We start from the raw sequence: 22,054 nt of genomic DNA on the forward strand, positions 1-22,054 counted from the left end.
TGTCTTTACTTGCGCAAAATGTTGCACAGTTTGAGAGGTCTGCCAGAAAGTGTTGTTAAAGTAGTTTTTTTCAGTCCCAAGATGGTCAAAAGCAATATGTAAGAAGAGTAGTAGTCCACTACCAGATAGGACGTACGTATTCTTGCAAAAAAATGGCTTTTAGTACTTTTTGTGGATTGAAAATAAGCAGTTGTTTAGCGGATACCAAAGTTCTTTGGCAAGCTCTGTGCCAGCTAGTTGGGCCATTGTCTGAATCTTAAATTAAGAGAGCATTATAATGTCGGGAAAGAATGCAGTGAGCAGCTTGTGTTTCGTTGTAGCACATCTGGGCGCAAACCATACGTTCAAGGGATCTTAGCTTTGCGAAAGCACAAAGTAATAGTAAGATTAGTAATTGGAAGCAGCGAAAATTGCAAAGTTAGCTTCACTATGCCACTTCTTCTGTCAGAACAAGAATTGTCATTTTTAATGGTCTGTGCACTGACACTGACATTTTTTTTGGCACAAAAAGTCATATCACCACCTGTGGCATTTAAAGGCATGTGTTCTGTATATATATATATATATATATATATATATATATATATATATATATATATATATATATATATATATATATATATATATATATATATATATACATGCGTGTGTGTGTGTGTTTGTGTGCCTCAGTGCCACTCATTGCATGTTGAATGTCAGCGTCTGTCTCACTCCTCTTGTTTCTATCATTTAAAACCTGTTAGAACCTGTTAGAACCAACCAGGCCAGATATCAATTGTTGTGTGCTAAAAACGTTTCTTTTTCTGCTTGCAGCGCAGTAGCCAAACTTTTCATATACAGAAGACGGCTATGTAAGTGATATTTTGTTGCTTAACCACTGCTTAGCAGTTTGTCATAGAATAATAACACAACTCTTTTGCTCATGTATAGCACAATTACTGCATGTGTTTAGTGCAACATAGTTTCATTGAGGCGTTTTACAAACGGGTCAACTAATTACAGCTCGCCCACTGCTTTCATGTCTTTCTGTGCTCGTTGTTAGTGTGATGATTTCCTTATGGTGTTATGTAAGCAAACAAGCTAAATTGTCACAGTGAGCTTGGTTGTGCCATAATAGGTGTCAGTGGTAGAAGAAACCTGTGACGTACTTGTATAAGTACTGTAAGCCAACTACAACAAGGTCAAGCAACATGTGAAAACTGAATGGGAATGTTTGGGCGGTAGTACTGTTTGAAGGTAGTAATGGTAGTAATTGTTTTTGTCTTTAATTAACATGGTAAAAGAAAAAAACGCACTGGTCTGCTCGTCGCAGCAGGACCTGTAGCCTCTATGTGACACTCTGTGAAGCTAATTTGGAGGCTGCCCCTTTTCTATTTTCATGGGTGGTGTGTGTGCAGGTAACGTAAACTAGTCTGACGATCATTGACCATTGCAGTTTTGTTTTTGCAGTTTCACCTAAAAGATGGCTTCTGTATTTCTGGTGCACAAGAGGCTAAAATCTTTGTCAACAAGGAAGGGATGCTTGTGTGTAAGGACACAGTGCAGGCTCTGTGGGGTAACACGGTCCTTGCCACAAGGAGCGTCAGCGGCAATGAAGCCCTCAGGAAGAGGGCATTGGGCGAGCTGCCGAAACAGCAGGTAACCCCAAAGAAGGTGGATGTCGCAGTGGGTAAGCTGTCGCAAAATGATATGGCACCTGTAAAAATGCAGCTTTGGGTTTGAATGCTGCAGCTCACTCAACAGTAAACATTTGGGTAGGTTGTGGTTATACTGAAATGATGGAAGACAGCACAGTATCTCTTTCCATTGCTTTTAATTTCTTGTACTGCTTCTACTTTACATTGCTTGGTGGCAGCCTAAGAACTTTGTGCAAGGCCGTGCTACAGAATCAGACAGCATTTTTTCTGTGCTTCCGTGCTTGAGAATGTAGTTCTCAAGATGTGCTGATAGTTTTCATCTATGGGAGTATCTTGTGTTGTTATATTACCATAATTTGCAAACCAAGAAGTCACAGCAAATGGTTTCAGAAAGCTTATGTTCACACTTTCACAGACAAATGAACACTGGAAGACTTGGCAATAGTCATAATTTTCACACGGACATCTATGAAGCAATGATCATAAAACTTTAATTACGTTGAAGTGCACAACTTCTGGAAATGCAGAACCCAAGTGACCTTAAGTGGACGAAAGTGAGTTTCAACTGAACCATTCATCAAAGGACAGAAGGGTCGTGTTTAGTCCTAGTTTCTTGGCACATTAATAATAATATTTGGGGTTTTACGTGCCAAAACCACTTTCTGATTATGAGGCACGCCATAGTGGAGGACTCCGGAAATTTTGACCACCTGGGGTTCTTTAACATGCACCTAAATCTAAGCACACGGGTGTTTTCGCATTTCGCCCCCATCGAAATGCGGCCGCCGTGGCCGGGATTCGATCCCGCGACCTCGTGCTCAGCAGCCCAACACCATAGCCACTGAGCAACCACGGCGGGTTCTTGGCACATTCAAAGGTTTATTTACAAGGCCAAAACGTTTTGTATTAGAAGAGCATGCCGTTATTGTAGTGTCATGGGAATCATCATCATCATCATCATCAGCCTGGTTACGCCCACTGCAGGGCAAAGGCCTCTCCCATACTTCTCCAACAACCCCGGTCATGTACTAATTGTGGCCATGCCATCCCTGCAAACTTCTTAATCTCATCCGCCCACCTAACTTTCTGCCGCCCCCTGCTACGCTTCCCTTCCCTTGGGATCCAGTCCGTAACCCTTAATGACTATCGGTTATCTTCCCTCCTCATTACATGTCCTGCCCATGCCCATTTCTTTTTCTTGATTTCAACTAAGATGTCATTAACTCGCGTTTGTTCCCTCACCCAATCTGCTCTTTTCTTATCCCTTAACGTTACACCTATCATTCTTCTTTCCATAGCTCGTTGTGTCGTCCTCAATTTGAGTAGAACCCTTTTAGTAAGCCTCCAGGTTTCTGCCCCGTAGGTGAGTAGTGGTAAGACACAGCTATTATATACTTTTCTCTTGAGGGATAATGGCAACCTGCTGTTCATGATTTCGGAATGCCTGCCAAACGCAACCCAGGCCATTCTTATTCTTCTGATTATTTCCTTCTCATGATCCGGATCCGCCGTCACTACCTGCCCTAAGTAGATGTATTCCCTTACGACTTCCAGTGCCTCGCTGCCTATTGTAAATTGCTGTTGTCTCCCGAGACTGTTAAGCATTACTTTAGTTTTCTGCAGATTAATTTTTAGACATGGAATGGGAATGAGCAAGTGTAATTAGCTGAAGCATCTATACAAATTCTCTCTAAATTAAACAGTGGTACTTCTACCACTTCATTCTTAGGTTATTGCTAGTGCAGATAATGCAATATAAACATACACAGATAAGATCATTTGTCATAATGAGAATATTTTCTATATTCTGTTTCAATCACTATATCATTCTATGATTCTTGAAGTTAACTGTTTGCTTATACAAGAAACATTACAATTGCTTTCAGCTACAATCCAGCACTGTGGCCAACAGAAAAATGTGGATGTGTCCGACACACTCAAGAATTTGTCAAGGCTCCTCACTGAGAAAATACAAGATGTTTCGAAGGCCCTTCGAAAGATGCAGTTCAAATAAATAAAAAAAGCTGAACTGCCTTTGTTGCGTCAAACCCATCAGCAGAAGACACCTTTGGTAGGCTTCTACTGTGACCAGTTGCAATGGGGACCAACTGGGACCAACTAGGACCAGTAGCAATGGGGACCAGCTGGAACCAGTTTCAACTGGGACTAACTGGGAATTGTTCCATAAGCCAGTTGAACTGGGACCAGTGGCATCCCAGTTGCGAATTTTCACCTGGATTGGTTCAACACTGGTTCAACTTTCTGCAGCGTTGTGCACTTTTCCCTGCCGCGTTTTTATTGCAATCAAGATTAATGCATTTTCGCACAATGGGAATTTATGACAACGACGTCTTCTTTAATTTATGCAAGGGAATGTACGTAAGGCGGCGCCTTGAAGGTTCCTAACGCGGTGCGAGTAAACAGCGAAGCGAACAAGAGATGGCAGCACCGGCGCTTGCGTCGCGCAAGCGGACACCTCTGGCGCTCGCAACGCTATCGGTGATATTCGGCCGTTTCTCAGCCAGCCGAGTCGGGCTGAGTCAATTGCCTTTCGCGAGATAGCGATAACGCAGCCTAGAACGTGCACTCATCACCACTGGTGGGTCGCGTATGTTGTCTCACGATAGAAAACAAGCGCGTTGGCACCGACGTACGACGACCCATTCCGTTTGCCGGGTACGCGCATCCTAACCGTGGTGCCGAAACTCCCTGTACCTCCCTTGTGGCACTCGCTCCCATGACGATATTACATAGACAACATGCGGCGGCAGCACTGCTTCCACCACTGGCGGTTGCCAGATATCCAACTGGAAATAATTCGCAAACAAAACAACGCATCCATGACGTCACTGACGAGGTAAGGAGGTAGAAGTAAAGGGAGCGCCGGCGGAAGGGAGAGGCTTGCCGCGAAGCCCTCCTTTCCCACTTCGCATGCAAGCGGGTTGTGTTCGTGCTCTCTTGCAAGTTCGCTGGCCGCATGGCAGAACCTGCTGAAGTGTGCCGTCTTTCCGAAGCGCTTTTTCTTTTTCTGCCGCGTTTAGCTTGGAGGCTTCTATTCATTCATAAAGCACGGGGACAGCGTTCCTACACGCCAGTGCCGAGCAGTTATAATGAAAATTATTTATGTAGCGAACTGTCGTTAACCACGAATATTCGCAGGTAGTATACTACATTTCGTCATTTCGTGAAAGTAGTAGCTTTGAAATACCCCAGTCAAACGGGCACTCTCAAAGTCCTTTGAACCGAAGATCCTTCACTTCAAGGGAGAATGCGCACTGTCACACGGGCACAGTAAAGGAGCCCTACTGGAAGGGAGCTTTAAGTCAAACGAGTGCGAGTTCGTCCTTTGAAACCTCAAGGGAATACCCTCGAGCCTAGAGGGCATCTGAAACCAGAAAAAACAAATACCCCAGCGTGGGTACAGTGGATTGTAGCCACTGTAGGGCGTGCGCGCCGTCGGAGCACCTCTCTTCTTACTGAAGTACTAAAGCGCCAAGCAGACGGCACAAGAAGAGCGCACGCCGTGTCTCTTCTTGTGTCGTCTGTTTGGCCCTTTAGTACTTCAGTAGCATGCGCCAACTAGCCCAACAAAAAGTTCTGCTTGAATACTTCTCTTCTTCCACCGTGTTCTCGACACGCATGGCGGCTGCATTCGTCCACCCTTATCCGCCATGTTGGCTCTCTGATTGGCTCTCGAGAGCTCGGGTGTCTTGAAATTTGTGCCGGCAAAGTGGCTGCTTTCTTTTTTTGTTCGTGGTCCTGATATCACGTAATGACGTTGAATGAATTCAGTTTGAACCATCGCGTGCGTATACGTGTTATATATAACTGCGCTCTTTACCTGTCGTTTTGATTCCGTGCAAGCGCAGATTCCAGCGACCGCATCGGTGGGCGAAATCCTAACGGCGGTGCTGAAGTGGGTGACGTGTTTTTTTTTTGTATTTCAAGTACGATAATGTTCTTTCCAATCGGTCAAGGGGTCATCTCAGAAAAAAACATTTCTGCGTTTTTTTACACGTATTTTAATAGACAGCATCCGAGTTTGACCCTCTCTGTTCCTCTTCCATTGTTCTTTTCTTTCAGTGTTTCTTTCCTTTTTTTCTCTTGGATTATTTAATGGCTGAACTTGATTTTGATCGCTGTAATAACAACGTGCTCAACACACGTCACAGACATACGTGCGATTGTTTCGTAATGCTTGCAGCACCGCACTGCTGCTGCATTGCTCCGGAAACGACGTTCGCCATTACGCCCGTCATTCAATTTTCTTTTCTTTCGTGGCAGAAGATTAAAAAAATGTTAAGTTTACTCGAGTCTATTGTGGACCAAATAAAGTTGTCTCACTCACTCACTCACTCTTTCCCGGAGCTATTCGTCAAGACAGCAGCGGCACCCTGCAGGTATGCGGCCAGAGAAGTAGCAATGGAGGCTTCATTTCAAAGAAAGCAGTATACGTCTATTACAAGGGCCTCTCGCGAGCCCATTGCAACCAGGACAAAAAAAAATCTGATATATCCTTCGCGGCTCGACAACACTCGTCCAGACACCGCGACGTGTCGATGTCGGCGTTGTTGCCAGAGTTGAAATGGAAAGCACACAAGCAGTTTCCGGATTTTTTTTAATCACCGTTTATTTGAACGCGCGCATGCGCATACAAGCAAAAAAACATCACTTCTGCGGAAAACCCCCAGAATTAGAATAAAAGAGGAAAAAAACTTGATTTGAAATTCTCCTCCGCCTGAGAACATGACACATGAGCACGACACCGGAACGTAATTTTCTGTTACGCACATATCACAGAAAATGACTATGGACAGACTATAGAAATGACGGGGAACATCACAGCGTCTTTATATGTGTTAAAAAAGCAGAGAAAGAAAGTAAGAAGCAAGATGTCCCGTTGGCCTTTGCATCGGCGGCACAGCGTGGTCGCGTTGTTGGAATCCGGCCGGATCGTCCAGGCCGCGCGAGAGAATCGAATCGGCGCCGACTCAGCGACGTCTAATGCGGAGGGGGGGGTTCCCGCGAAGTCGATTTGGGCCTGGCGAAAATGTCACGCTCAAGGTTCAGCCACTCCGGCAGCGGCGACGCCCTCCCGGGTTCGATGATCTCGCACAAGATGGCGCACGCCTCGTCCGGTGAGAGAATGTCCCACGTGGCGTCGGCCGCGATGAATTTCGTCATCTGCCGCACGCTGAGCGCCAGGAACTTGAGCTTGGGCAGGAACTTCCTCACAGCGGCGGCGACTGTCCCGCTGTACTCCCAGTTGGCGACGTCGGGACCGCACTGCGCGCCTGCCCAACGGAGCACGGCCTTGATGACCACCTTGGTGGGAACGCCCTGCACCTGCACGGGTGGAGTCGCGGTATAAGTGAAACGTCATACTGGTCGTGATATAGACCAAACTATATGGACTGCGCGAGGGAACAACGGTTCGCCACTAACAGTCGCACCAAATTGGGCCTCGGAGTATTCGGTAATGTGTACACACTGCCTTTCTTTAACTATATTGTTTTGCAAGCCGGCATTGGTCACTGTTAGTAGAAACTCTTACACGCTTCAGCAGAACTTCTTCTTGGGCTAGTTGGTGCATGTTACTGAAGTACAAAGCGCCAAACAGACGACACAAGAAGAGACTCGGACGAAGCGCTCGTCCGTGTCTCTTCTTGTGCCGTCTGTTTCGCGCTATAGTACTTCAGTAACTTACACGCTCGATTGGAGCACTGAGTATGTGCCAGTAGGATGTGCGCCACTCTTTTATGGACGTCTTTGACACCATGTTGAGTATAACTAGGAAAGAGTGCCACTGGGAAAGTGCCGCTCTTGAATGACGAAAACAATAAAGCTTTAAGCTTCCCCAAAGCTGCACGAAAAACCAAATAACCGACGTCGCGAAGGTTCCTCAGGGACAGCGACCCGACGTTTTAGCAGGCTGCGCCACAAACGCGCTGCCTGTGCGCCGCTTTTCAACGAACCCCTTTCAAGCCAACGCTTTAACCAGCTGCACCGCGAATGCACTGGGCACGCACGCGCCGCTCTTCAACGAACCTCTCGCCAACTTGAGTCGCTCACAATGTCCCATTGGATGTGCGATACGACAGAACAATTTTAAGCGTTCGCACACATTGGCGCACCACGAATTTCGGAGGCCACGCACATGATTCGCGACGGCCCCGTTGCATGGCGCGCAGTGTTGTTAACGAAGCGCTGAAGAGGAGTCCCGCTGCAGTAAGCGCCTCACGCGTAAGTCCTTTCGATGGTGCCAATACGTTGTGCCGCTATATTGATTGAATGATAAACGCATTACCGTCGGCAGTAATCGTGACATGGGTTCTGCCGATTTTTCTTCTCTCTCTCTATTTCTAAGAAGCGCAATGCGCTACAGTAGCATTCGCGTGAACGCATTTTCTGATCCGAGCAGCGGCATATTTGCTGCGGCATGGCTACGCTGTTGCCGACTGCATATATAACAAGTAGAATGCGCTAACAATTTACGCTATCCGCGCTGTTACGCGTCTGCTAGAAATTCCGCCAGACTTTAGACGGGAACTTGGCGGAAGGCTTGGCCATCAACACCCACATGTCGCAAGGACTTTGTGTTTCGGTAAACTTAAGTTGGTTTGTGCGTCACTTACTTCATGCGTATAAACAATGACTTACCCTGTCCAAAACGAAGTTCACCGTCTGCTCCGTGGAGATCGTGAAGGCAGCAGACGACAGCACGGATTCAGCGTTGTCCAAGATCACGTCTTCCACCACGTCGTCTTTGACTGCACCGTAAGTCACCAACGAGTAGTCGACCACCGTGCACACGTCGTCTGCTTCGAGGTGACTTTCAATATATTCGGTGCAGGTGTTGGCGAGATCTAGGAAGCGGTACTTCTCAGCCGCGTCTCTTGTGTAGATGGCATCTTCGATGTTGTTGATAGCGGACCGTCCCGTGTATACGTACCTGTAAGGAAGTGAAGGGAATGAAAGAAAGGGGCTGAGAAACAGACGAAAGGACGGGATCACGTGGTCGCCATTTCCTGCAGAAGTCACACTCAGAGGCGTTTGTCTTCCGCCGAACGTCATGAAGAGATATCGCACTCGCCACCATTTTGCTCGCCCTGAGATTATGCAGCAAGATCGCATATTATGGCCCATATATTTTAATATAACTGGCGCTGTAATTGCCTCGTTTTCAAGAAAAAAACGCGCATTTTCCTTCGTTTGCGATGTGGCAAAAAAGGGGAGAGAAAAGTTCAATGGAAAGGTAGGGATGATACCCAGGCCAGGTTGGCTACCCTACACTCATAATCATCATCATCAACCTGGTTACGCAAACTGCAGGGCATAGGCCTCTCCCCTACGTCTCCAGCTACCCCGGTCATGTGCCTTACACTGGGGAAGGGAAAACCCTTACAAAAAATTTTAGTAACATTTTATAAACCGTCTTTAGACAAATGTTACTAGAACCTATCGACATTCTATAAAACGTCTTTAGACACCGTAACAACTTCCTAGTAACCTCCTGCCGACTATTGGCCACCGATATTGAATTGAAAGTATAGATATAAAATGTCGATAGAATTCTTACCGACTGTTTATTATCTTATGTCGTTAGAAAGTGTCAACTGTGAAGCGACTATTTATTGACCACCTTTATACATCCTAACTACTTGCTAGTAACATCCTGTCGACTATTCGCCAGATAGTTGACAGGATATTACTAGATAGTCGTTAGGATGTATAAAGGTGGTTAATAAATAGTCGCTTCACAGTTTTTAGAAAGTACATAAAAATTTTATCCAGAGGTAATTACTTTTGCAATTATATATTGCAAAAGTAAGCTTTGATTATCTCTGAATAAAATTTTTATTTGCTTCCTAAAAACTGTGCAATGACTATTTATTAACCACCTTTATATATCCTAATGACTTGCTAGTAACATCCTGTCAACTATCTGTCTTTGGCGAATAGTGATTGCCAAGTGGCTAGGTGTGGCATGCAACAGAAGAAGACGGGTTTCCATTTGTGCTTGAACACATCCATTTAATATCCCCGGGCTAGTAAGGAGGACGAGTTCTCCAGCTGCCCTGGAAGTAGGCTGAAATGTTGCGTTGTGTAGTCTAGAAATGAGAAGAAAAAAGGCAATATATTAGTTTTGCTACAGTGACATGAGACAAGAAGTGCCATGAGAAGTGCACAAGAGACAAGCTTTCAATCCTGTGAGCTATAAACATCTCCACCTGTTTTGTGCAAAGTCCTAAAAATGCATGAAATGACTGAATTCGTGCATTAAAGCTGGGAGCGTGATGGATGTGCATAACACCAACAGATGCACGACACATAAACTCTATCGTACCAATTGTCATCTACAAACAAAAGCTGTAAATCAACTTCAGTTTAATGAACTTCGATATTCGTATTGTGACTAGTACATGGAAGTTTTATGTGTGAATTATCTTAGGAAAGGCAAGGTGTCAGTCATAACTATGCTGCAGCTTTGCTTGGGCACAGGTACATAGAAGAGTTGATTTTTATGTTGCACTTAAGAAACACGAAATGATACAAGCAACATGTAAGCAGTTCAACAGGCATTACGGACGTTCTACAGCAAGATTACAAAATGCCTTTGTTGTGCAGGCAGACATTGTCAAAGTGAGCTTGTTACTAAACATGTTAGCTTTCCACAAGACAGGATATTATATTATCAGTGCATTCACATGACCAGGGCCTCTATCACAAAAATACACATGCCAACAGTAATGACAATTTTCTAGTTATGGTGGCAAAGCTTGCATTATAATATGCTATTATAATCAGGTTAATAGCTATTTTAGCAGGAAAGAAAGGAGTATACCCTAAGATAGCATTGAAATTGCCATGAAAGGAGTTTTGTTGAAAACTGCACAAAGAATATTAAGATGCTTCTTTGTGACATACATACCTACTATGGTGTTGACCTTCTTGGAATCCAACGGATCCTTCTGTGGAAGGCATTTGACAGCCGCCCAAAGAAGGACCTCCCTTCAACGTCTTCTATTGAAAAAGGAGCTTTAAGGAGGCCCTCCGCGAAGTGAAAGCCTGAGTTGTTAGCATCCAGGCACAGCCTCTTCAGCAGGCCCTTTTCAACGTATACACCGTCACCGATGTCTACCTGTGAAAGAATACAACAACCAAAGATTCATTTTATACGCATTTGATCAAGGAATGGTTAGGAAGTAGGGTAAGGTTTGCAAAAACGGAAGTCGCTGCTTCTTGTTGATTCAGTTTAAAGAACAAAGCAGCCTTACGTATACCATACATGCATTGTACTGAGCTGTGTACTTTTACGTAAGACTAGAAAGTATTGGGAACTTCAATGCGAAAGAAAGACATGCATCTGCCTAGAACTAAGCAAATGTGTGCCACCCCTTGACACAGAGTGAGATCTGGTGCTGTTTTAGTGATTAGCAGACATTGAAAGCTTCAAGCCTCATCCTCGCTGTGCTCGATTAGTGGCGCACAAGTGCTCGAGAACTATCAAACAAGATGCAATTGTCTTCAAATACAATTCTGACTTCCCCTTGCAGGCATGCACTTTTAAATTTACTGACTGCACTTGGGTGTAAAGATTTTGTCTGACAGAGTGAATAAACAATATACGCAAGCAGCATTTTCATAGTTAGCGTAGTCTTTAATAGGTACTGATACCTTCAATTTAGAAAGCGCTGTACATTGGGCCTCATCAAACTAATTTCACAAAAGGTTTGTCAAGGTAGAAGCATAGAACTTTAGTCATTAGAAGACAGGTGAAAGTAGTTAATTATTGCAATTATTACTGAAAATAAATTTCAGACAGCTCATCCGAATGAGAAATGGATGCAAGCAGTTTGTACATGCCACATAAGCATTTAGATATCAAAAATAGGGATTAGAGAAAGCCTTCCCTTAGAGGTTCATTATTACAAGCAGCCATGCCCTCGAGAAGACATAACTTCTTTTTCTGTAGGCAGAAAGAGGCTCGAGTATTTTATTGACACATATATGTGCCCATGCATATATGTCATCTCTGTTGTAAACCTTTTTTTCATGTACATGCAAGGTGTGTTTATAACATCTCATTGTGCACAAAATTTGCGTAATAATTTAAAGACCGCGATTTTGTAGCGATGGTATTCCTTTGCGCTATTCGTTAGTAGGCTGACCGACGCCCCGGCCCGTGCTACGTACTGCAGCTGCCGGCCGTTAGCGGTGGGCGAGAAGAGTGATATAGAATCGAGGGGTAAGTATTGCTACAAAATCGCAGTCTTCAAATTATTACGCACTGCCGAACGAACACAAACTTTCAATGTGTTTTCATAATTGTGTGCCCATTCAGGCATAGCAATCAAGGCGGGTAGCAGAATGCAAGTACGCTGTAACATCAGAGGAAGCTTTCGCGAAATTGCTTGCTAAATGTGCACAGCAACATGGCTAACATACGATAGGAAAGCGCTTTGCTCTTGCTAGTTACACAACGCTCATTACGCAAATCATAAGCTTCAAGAATGCGCGCAAGCGCCAAACTTGCTTACCTTTCAAGACTTGGCAAACGCTCCTTCGTCTAACAGGTACAGAAGCACCGACGTTTCTCTGGCGCAAGCACTGTAGAACTGCCGATGAACTCCAGCTCCACAAAAGCACAACCTTCAACAGTCTTCCAAACACTACAATTCGAAGCCCCAGTACCAGACTTTTGACGAGAGCGCCGGCAGGCAGCTCGGCAGAACAAAGGCAGTTCGGACGGGAGCTGTACTAGGGCACTCACTGACGACACTGGTGGATCGCTCGAAACACACGGCGAACTAATGGCGTTACACGAGTCCGGAGGGTTTGGGATGGTCACTGCACACAACAAGCAGCACGTTTTGTCTAGGCACTTCTAAAATTTACCTCAAATACCACCTTACTGCAGGGAGCACTAACGACAACCAACGTGGTGTGTCGACCAAACAAATACTACAGTAGCGCCACTCTGCGGTTTTTTAGAAAAATGTATCTTAAATGAAAAAATTGCGTGTTTTTTCCTAATAACATTTGATAGAGTCTTTTATTAAATTTATTTGGTCCAGAAGTGTGTACTTTGTACTTTGTGATACGAAGTTTAAGGAAATGTATATATAATAAAAACTAAGCGGATGTTGCCTTCAAGATTCGCAATTGCTTCAGGTGCATGCAGGTTGCAAAAGCATGGCCTTCGAGATCAGACTGTCACTCAAAGGAAGCCGTAGTAGGAGGCGGAGAGGCATTTAGGCCCCAATAATTGGGTTTACAGTGCCTAGGTAGGCTTCCTTATTTATAAAGTGTATACGGGGACTTCAGCCGAACCATGAGCGAGCTATACAGACGCACGCGGTACGATTCGGTGTCCGATCCGACGTGCGGCGCTGCATGCTACGGCATGAGCGGCGCGTAAGCTCCGCCCACATCCAACTCCCCAGCTTGAGTTGATATTCACGTCGAGAAACGCAATATAAACAACTCTGCACCACACTGCTTCGCTTTACGCGAAGGCTGTCGATAAAATTATGCCCCTGTGAGTGACAGAACACTTCACGACGGCGGGTTGTCCACTGACGGCTCCGCTAAAGCCAGCGATAGGGCCGGTAGGCATAGCTAGGCGGACGCTGCAGCCGACGGCGCTTGCGATCCAGTCCGAGCTCGTCGAAGAGTGCTTATTTTTGCCAAAACAATGAACACTGTACACTTAGGTCGGCCGTAATTAAATACAATTGGTTTACTCGACGCAGTCGTTGCGAAGGGCAAACGTGCAAGCGAAGCGAGCGGCCTCGCTCAGACGGTCGGTGTGTGATGTCTGCTCGCGAAATGCCCTCGCGTCGCGGCTCCCGATCTCACCAGTAGCTTAGCGCTAGTGTACAAGGCGCTGGTTTGCGTAACAGGCACACGTTCGAGATAATTTTACTGAACTGGTAACTATTTCATGTCAGAAACAAACTGCAGCAGGCAAGGAAAAAGAATAACTGCGAGAAACCGGAAAGCCAGCACCGCCTCCGTGGAGGGAACGTCAGAGAACGTCACATGCCAGCCGCGCTGCCAATGGCTGCGGCCAGACGACGGTGCAGTTGTCGGACACGTCGAACGATGAAAATCTGCCCGGTTTGTCGCACGCCGGACGTCCGATCCGGCGCTTCGGCACGGCAAAACACCTCGATTCGGGCTGCAGTTTCGGCGCGTCAGACGCCGGATTGGACACCAAATCGGACCGTGTGTCTCCCGCTTTAATTGGCGAACACGAGCCGATCAGCGCGCCGTCTAGTGCGATGGTGCATGGCCTACGGGCTTCTTTGACACCTACTGAGCACAAATTCATGATCACCGCTCATATACACGCTTCCCATGGCACTAGCTGTCGTGTTTTCGAGAATACGTGCCCACATCTTGAATTGGTGAGACCATATTTTCTCTTAGCGTCCGGTATTAGAAGCATTTTTTTTCTATGAACATTCTACTATCATCTGTTACTAGGAAGTTGATTAAAAATTTGGAAAACAGTTACTGTGCAAAAAAAACATTTTTTTTAAATGCAGCCAGTCTTTGCATATTCATTTATAGTTCAGATGCTGTTATATGTTCATTTTTCACTAAATCATTTTTAACAACTTTGTAGTAACCAGTGTTACTAGAAAGTTGATTGCAAATTGTGGAAAGTTACCCCTGTCCATGAAACAACACTGTCTTGCACCAGCTATGTTCACTGAATAATTATAACCTTATTGAATAATATTCATGCATGTTTTGTAACTTGGGTTATGTACTTTAAGAACATAATTATTTTTATTACCTTCCTATTGAATCGTGTTTTTAAAAAGTTAAAATAGTGTGTCTTAACTTTCTAGTAACTTTCTTTTTACATACTGAAGTTAGAAAAGAAGTAACCAACTTTCTTTTGACAAACGTTACTAAAAAGTAAAAGTCAATAGGATGTTACTAAAGTTGATAGGATGTTGATAAAAGTTCTAAAGAAAGTAAGGAAGCATTTTTGTATGGGAAGGGAGGGAAATATTAAGAGAAGAAAATGTCAGCTGTGAATATCGCCGACGTGGCAACAGTTTTCTGCTCTATATCACTGACGAACACTCATTTAGGATGACAGACGGTCACTCAATCCAGTAGCTTTCAAATATCGCAGCAGCGCTTTTGAGACGTTTTGTAGCTCCGAAATTCGAGGCCACGGTCTTGAGATCTTGTTCAAGGTGATCGGTTTTCTATCTAACTGATCCAGAGCTGTGCAGAGGTCATCAGAATGTAAATTACCAACTTCGGGTAATATTCTGTGGAGGAGGTATTCTGTAGGAGTCCACCTAGTGGACTGTCCATTTCGGCGGCTGTTGATTGGCTGGGGCCGCTCGTTTCCTTCTCCCTCGTACAGCTGCATCCAATCAGCAGGGGCCGTAATGGACAGTCCACTAGGTGGGCTCTTACAGAATACCCCCCCCCCCTACCCCCAGGTCTTTGAATACTATGACATGAACAAGGCAATAAATTACGCAATTACTCACTTGAGAAGCCCACGGAAGCCATCGGGGTGCAGGTCCCTGATGAGGACGGTGTCCCGTTCGCGGAGCGGTCCTTCAAACATGGCGCCAAATACGTCACTGCGCATGGCCAACAGCTGTTTGTGGGCCTTGAAGGTCCTGGACACGGAGTAGGGGCCGGACCGCACGACGAACTCGACGTCGGCGTACCTGCCGCTCTCCAGGAGGTCAGCGAAGTCCAGCTGCAAAGACACGGAGGCGCCACTTTAGCATCGCTTTAGATTGAAAAAGAAAAGAAAGAACAAAATAGTTATTTGTGGCCTATTGTTGCACAATATGGTATACAGTGTCATCTGCATCAGTAGCATACGTGGCTATTTTTGGATCCACGACACGAAGGTCAGTATTAATTGCCATCCAGAGCAAGAAGCAAGGACACGTAATATTGTGTATGGCCTTTAAAGTTATTGTTCCGTGATGGTACAATAGCTGGAAGATTTTTGTTTTCTTTTTTTTTATTGAAGCTAGATGTCTCATTACAGATTTTCGCACCGAGAAATATAGGGAAAGTTGACCATACGTATAAATTATGCTTTTCGGCAAGCTACGATTATTGTTTAGCCCGTGCGAGAAATATTTATGGGAGATCTGGCTTGTTCGCGGTTAGTAACACGTAGCTGCGGATAGCTATAACACAGTTCTGGCATTTACGCGATTAGTATCACGCAGATACAGATATGTATAACACAGATAACTGTGTTATAGTCCCTCGCTTTGATATTTGCCACCACGTAAATTATGCCAAAACTTAACAATAATTAAGTGCCACGTAGCTAGACAAAAAAAAAGCAATGTTGTTCACCATCGCTTGGAGTAAATGAGACGTGTTTTCGGATTTAGCCGAATCAGATAGTTAATAATAATGATTCAACTTCTCAAATATTATATTCTCAGCAAAGTGTCAATGAGACAACTGGGAACCATCCTGAAAAATTCGCATTTCAGTTTTCTTTTGGCCGATACGGGTGACAAAAATGCTTTTACAAGCCTGAAAAAAAAGTGTTCTAAGAACCAAGAAGGGCAGAGGTTGGCTTATACTGCCACTGATTTGTCCGTCAGCATACAAGAATTATATAATCCCGTTTGCTGGTTCTTGCATTCGACGCACATGAAACCTTTATGTCGTCCGCAAAGATATTCGCCGAGGTGCCGAAATACCCAGTAGCGGCATACCCGCCAATCCCAGGTGGGTAAACTAAACATAAACTACTTGGCTGTAAAAGAGCTTCCATTGCCGCTCGCATGTAATGGCGCAGAACATGGAACACATGCGCCATGCACTCCGGCATGACGTTTCAGGTCAGGAGGTATACGCATAACGCTGAAATGATCGAAAACCGTGATCTAGGATTTACGTCATATCCGCTGACAATCAGGGGTGCGCCAGCATTTGCAGCAAAAATGGCGGACCGCGTAAAAGGCCTAGCTTAGGACTGAGCAGCTATACTGGGCAAAATCTGACGATTTAAATGCGGGCGGAAGCGGCACGAGAAGCTCGCAAAAAGAGCCGTTCGTGACTACGAAACCGACAAAAAAAAAAGAGAGAGAGCTGTCATTACTGGTTGCCGAGAGCGGCAGATCACATACAGCGCGCGGCGCTTCGGCATGACCTCCGAGATGTGAAGCGGCGTTCGCGGCACGCTGAAAAATCTCGGAGTCTGCGCTCCAGGACTCACGTCATAGCGGCAACCGCCAGGTGCACACGTCGTCTGCTTAGGTACCTTTAGGTCTAAGCAGAAGCTGCTAAGAAGAAGACTACGCAATCACCAGACACACGCTGCTTCGCCAATATGTTGCTTTAGCGGCATATAGCACTCATTTAACTAGCATGGCGCTCTTCGGCCATACCTGTCCCGTGCGCCATTAAACATAAAAAAATCATAGCACTCATTTATACTGAATTTAGCCAATGTGAAATCTTATTGGAGTTGCTGTTTATAAATGGTGGTTTCAATTCATCCGCAGACGTCATTCTAGTATACAATGTGTGTCACTAACGTTACCCAAGCTATGATGAGTGAAAAAAATAAGAAAATAGAAACAAATCCAAAATACGGTTATAAAAACTACGGTGTACGGTCTTCAGACATGTGGCGAAAGAATACCGTATGTTTTATAATTGTATGCTGCACAGTTGCTTTTTTCTTCATGATTGTCAACGACGTGCCTAATATTAGCAGGAAAAAATTGTAAATGGCCGTGTTGGTAAATGGTGTATTCACTAAAACTGCGCAGTAAATTTGCATCGACCGCACCTACGCCCACTAGATAAAGCCAGTATTCGTACCTAGCCCGATTTCGAAGTAATGAACCCGATTTCAAGGTAGCTGCTTCCCACATCATCGCTAATGTAGACGCATGCAATGTATTTTCCATTTCCCGAGCTTATGCGCCAGTTGTGTTCCCAAAGCATTACGGTGTCTTCAAAGAGTTCTCGCAAAGAGCCACCGTCAATCATTTTCTTGGCGCCATGGCAGTTGCGAATCTGACAAAATTATGCACTCGCACTGGAGGTTCACAGCGCAGCCTTGACAACGTTAGCAACTTCAAGGCGCGAGATTCTAACGCACAACCACGGACGATGTGCACTGTATCGGCGCTTTTGCAATTGTTTCCGGAAGGGCTTGGCACCGCCTTGCGACTGCATTTCGGAGCTCGCGCTTGGAACTACGCAGAACTGCAAGAGCTTGGAACTACGCAGTGAACTCGTGAACAGAAAAAGCGCATGCGAAGTAAGTAGATTTGGCACCAGATTCGAACGGACTTGGCATTAGTCGTGCTTACCAAATTCCTGTACAAATACTCTTTTTCGTCTCCCGCATGCCGTCACTCACTATTTTTTTTCTGCCTTCCTTTTTACACGATGCGACGCATGATACGAAAGGTCACGCAGGATCGTCTTGAATTTTTTGTCCCACCTTCGAAATCCATTTTGTGCTCACAAACCCGGCAAATAATGGTAAATGTTAAACTAGACCTAATAATGTCTAAAATATAAAGAATGGTGCACTTAATAACGAAATTCAATATAAAATTCAATTGCGTGATCAATTCTCGGTTTACCGAAGCGTGCGAAGTGATAAGCTAGCTCGGGAGTTTTAAAACGGTCAATTTGCATTATCTATGAAGTAAGGGATCACGTAAGGCGAGTCGCGCGACGACAGGATAATTTGGGGTTCCTGGATCCTCTGGGCACGAAGATCACATCGCCTGCAACCAAGTCCGAAGCTCCGCCCCTTTCACGCGATAGAGGGCGCAGCTACCGCGCAATCTCCCTACAACGTGGCGCGGAGGCCCGCGCTCATTGGGGCAACGAGTGGACATCCGGGTGCCACTCGCCACCGCTGCGCATGCTCCCCGAAGTGCAAACAAGTATCGACCAAAGAAAGTGGCCGATCGTGACGCTCGACCACCAAAGAGTGGTCGAGCGTCAAAACCTCCAGAGATAGGCAGTGCTGCGCTAATCTAACGGAAGAGGAAAATCAAGGACGTTCAGCTCCCCAAACGCGCCAATAAGAAGCTACGCTAATGTGCTTCGCATATAACTCCCTTTATAGGGAGTTTCGACCGTATTTTGTGTTTCTGGTGACACATTTTCTCCGCACATGCATCGTCGTTTACTTTTTACTTTTATAGCTTATTTCTATAGTGTTTATAGTGTTTCTATAAGCTATAGTTATAGCTTATTTCTATAGTAGTTCTCGTTATTTGGTATTATTCGATCGAAGGAGGGAAAATCAGACACTTACAGACATGGCTGTCGTCCTTGTGGCACGTCCTTTACTTGGAGCAGAAAACAGAGAGGATGGCGAGGCAGCAATATGACGCTGAGGCAGCAAATATAAATGGCACCTGCGAAAAGGAAGGGAGGAGGGGGGGAAGCAGGAGCCATCATGAATAAAGCTGATTCAAAGAACCTCAGAAAGCTGTGCTTCACCTTAAAGGGACACTATATAGACAAAATAAAGTTCATCCATATAAACGTAAACGCTTCTACAATGCCACAACCATCCATCTCATCACAAGAAGGAGAATCATCGTAATCCGAAATTACGGAATAACGAGACATGATCATGGCGGCGCCGCCTTAAAGCTCCTCGCAACAGATCACCGTGACGTCACAGATTTATGCCGCGTCTGCTCTTGCCCAGGTAAATGTTTTTTTTTTTCTCTGAGTCGTAAGAAATGGACAACGTTCTACTTGAGATGAGCCAAATGCGGAACCAGCACTAGCGGAACTCGGCAAGTTCCTTAGACTCGCATTGGAGACAACCAGACTATATAGATGCGAGAAGATAGCTTGAAATCCGTGACGTCACGCAGACATAATGCCGGTGGGGCTTCGGCAAGAAATTTACGAAGGGAATTTATAAACCTTAATTTTCACTTGTAGTAATAAACTTGAAATACATGCCGCAAAGCTTACAATGCATATATATATATATATATATATATATATATATATATATATATGTGTGTGTGTGTGTGTGTGTATATATATTCAATGTATGCTCATGTGCTTTAGCGCTAGCGTCTATTTAAGAAATTCCGGTGCTGCCCGTTCAAATCACACTGCTACGTAACGAATTACGTGTACTTTTTTACTTGTAATCAATGACGTAGTTTTGTAATAGTGTACTTTCACCATAACTTTGTTTAGTCGGTAACACTCCTCGTAATTCAATTACTTGCTTCATTTACTCCATTACATGTAAACATCTACATCTCTTTATGGTGAAACGAGCTCTGACAGACGACTTAGACTCAAGAACTTAAATTCGGCGGGAACTATAGCCCAAAGGGACGAAAACATCTGCGTGGGTTACGTCCTTCCCACAATTGACGTCATGTAGAGCTACACCTGCATCCCCCCTAGCGGGCCGGCCTCGCAGATTTGCACGCTTCTCTTGGAGATGCGATCCTCTGAGCATTTCTCGTAGAATAAATTTCTCTCCCTCTCTCCAGGAAGCGCTTATAGCTGATAAGACTTGTAAGCGCGTCATGGATGATGAGAGCTGCTGCTGAATTCTTTGCTTGTAGCAGTGTATGGCTGCTATAATAAATACAGAGAAGCTTTTTGCAGGTTAACTCGTATGCTTCAATGTGTTTGATGTTACTTGATTCAAACGCGCATTATTTTTGGGTGGGGGGGAGGAGATTGTAATGCGCGAACGGTATTTACACGGCTAAATAATATGCAGCATACTATTAAACTAAGTTACAGACTGGGACACCTTTTCAATGAACGTGAACGTTCGCTGGCGTCCATTAGCAATCTGTGGTTGGAGTCTAAATGACTAACGAGTGAAGGGCGCCGAGAGCAGCTTCACCAGCGATGGCCACTTTGGACGCTGGTGCCAGGAAATCACCTAATCAGATTCTTCAATTTGCTTTCGCGGCTCTGTCGTGAACGCATTCTTGTAGCCCTAGCAACAATGACGCACTGCGCTTCGGGGAGAACCCAGACCCGAGCATCGCGGCATAGAATGATCATAATGGTATGAGCAAGGTGTTCGTCTGTTACGATACACTCCGTTTCAGTGGTTCCGTGCAGCATAGCCAAGGCTACGTGACCCGCGAGCGCAGATTCTTGCGCAGCGAAATGTAGTGCCGTAGTTAGGAAAACCGTTGGACGACTAAATGACCTTGACAACAGGTTTTGACGCCACTTTCTTACTTGGAAGCTTCTGCACAAGTCGCAGGGCGGTATATTGCTCGATTTCGCTTCGTTATTTAATAAAATAATTACTGAGACTCTATCACACTGTAAATAGACTTCTCCACTTGTTCGAATGAAAACGCGCAGACAACAAATTATGCAGTGCTCCCTTACATGCATTAATTTGCATTTAAAAAGTACAAACAATAGATTTAACAGGGGCTGAATTCGTCCTTCTATTCGGCACGAAGTACGCCTCCCTCAGTTTCTTTCATGGAGCAGTAATTAGTAATCGTAATCATTTAGTATATGTAAAAAAGTAATTGTAATTGGTTACATTTTTCAGCATAACGTGTACACGTTATATTATCCGTTATATTATATTATAATCTATTATATATTATACTCTGTATTATACGTTATATTACGGGTTATAACGTGTACACGTCTGGCTCAAATATATGTAACGTGGAGAAATGCTTTCTTGAGACAGCTGTTTGAATAAGCTGAATGAAATTTCTTGCACTTAATGAGAGAGAAAACATAATGTTGATTTAGCGCCTCGAATGTTTCTTAGCAAGAAAGTGTCGAAAATTGCCATGGTAAAAAAAATTGAAACGCTAGGTTTAAAGAAATGCTGAACCGCGCTTTAAAAATCGCCGTATCACAGTTCTCGAAACACCTGGCTGACCACACAAGGCGTACAAAGCTGATATATGGATTTACAACGCTTACACGGCTTTTGCAAAATAAATGTCCTGCTCGGAAATGAGTAGCATATTTTCGAGTGGTGTATGAACGTATATGCCGTGTACGAGCTCACAGTCAGTCTGCGGAATCGCGAGTTCCTACAAAAAGAAAAATATTTTCGCGAATGTCCCTATACTGCACCATGAGATTAAAGCAGCGCGAACTAGAAGATATATGCAAAGAAAGCGACACACAGGGACAAGCGCCGTACCTACATGACTGCGCCATTGTACCTGAAATTCGCTACCCTCCAGCACAGGTGCTCTCTCCTCCTCGCCGTGTGCTTGCTCTCCCCAGTTGCGTGCAGTGCAGCGGGAACTACGGCCGGCATCAACACACCACACAAGTCGGTCAATCCTAATCCTAATGCCTAATCGCCCTCGGCCCAACGACGACTGAATGGAAGCTGCTTAAAGGGTCGCTGACACGATGTTTTCCACTGTATA

General features: G+C 44.8%; 1 protein-coding gene and 1 long non-coding RNA gene across 3 annotated transcripts; both read right to left on the reverse strand.

Annotated features, from left to right (window-relative positions):
• Window positions 1-6,241: 6,241 nt before the first annotated feature.
• LOC139047573 (BTB/POZ domain-containing protein 6-like) lies at window positions 6,242-15,296 on the reverse strand. 2 transcript variants are annotated; one of them, XM_070521422.1, is made up of 3 exons: window positions 15,164-15,296; window positions 8,298-8,589; window positions 6,242-6,983 (listed from the first exon to the last, which is right to left on the reverse strand). In XM_070521422.1, the coding sequence occupies exons 1-3, from the start codon at window positions 15,265-15,267 to the stop codon at window positions 6,639-6,641; spliced, it is 741 nt and encodes a 246-aa protein (XP_070377523.1). In that variant the 5' UTR covers window positions 15,268-15,296; the 3' UTR covers window positions 6,242-6,638. The 2 variants fall into 2 exon arrangements, with proteins under 2 accessions (XP_070377523.1, XP_070377522.1); XM_070521421.1 differs by lacking the exon at window positions 15,164-15,296 and having other exon boundaries at window positions 8,298-8,924.
• On the reverse strand, window positions 9,651-12,616 carry LOC139047572 (uncharacterized). The gene is made up of 3 exons (XR_011507231.1): window positions 12,179-12,616; window positions 10,570-10,779; window positions 9,651-9,748 (listed from the first exon to the last, which is right to left on the reverse strand). It is a non-coding gene; the product is annotated as an uncharacterized lncRNA (long non-coding RNA).
• Window positions 15,297-22,054: the final 6,758 nt, after the last annotated feature.

This window comes from Dermacentor albipictus, chromosome 7 (genome assembly GCF_038994185.2).
Source record: "Dermacentor albipictus isolate Rhodes 1998 colony chromosome 7, USDA_Dalb.pri_finalv2, whole genome shotgun sequence".
NCBI classification, from domain to species: Eukaryota; Metazoa; Arthropoda; class Arachnida; order Ixodida; family Ixodidae; genus Dermacentor; species Dermacentor albipictus.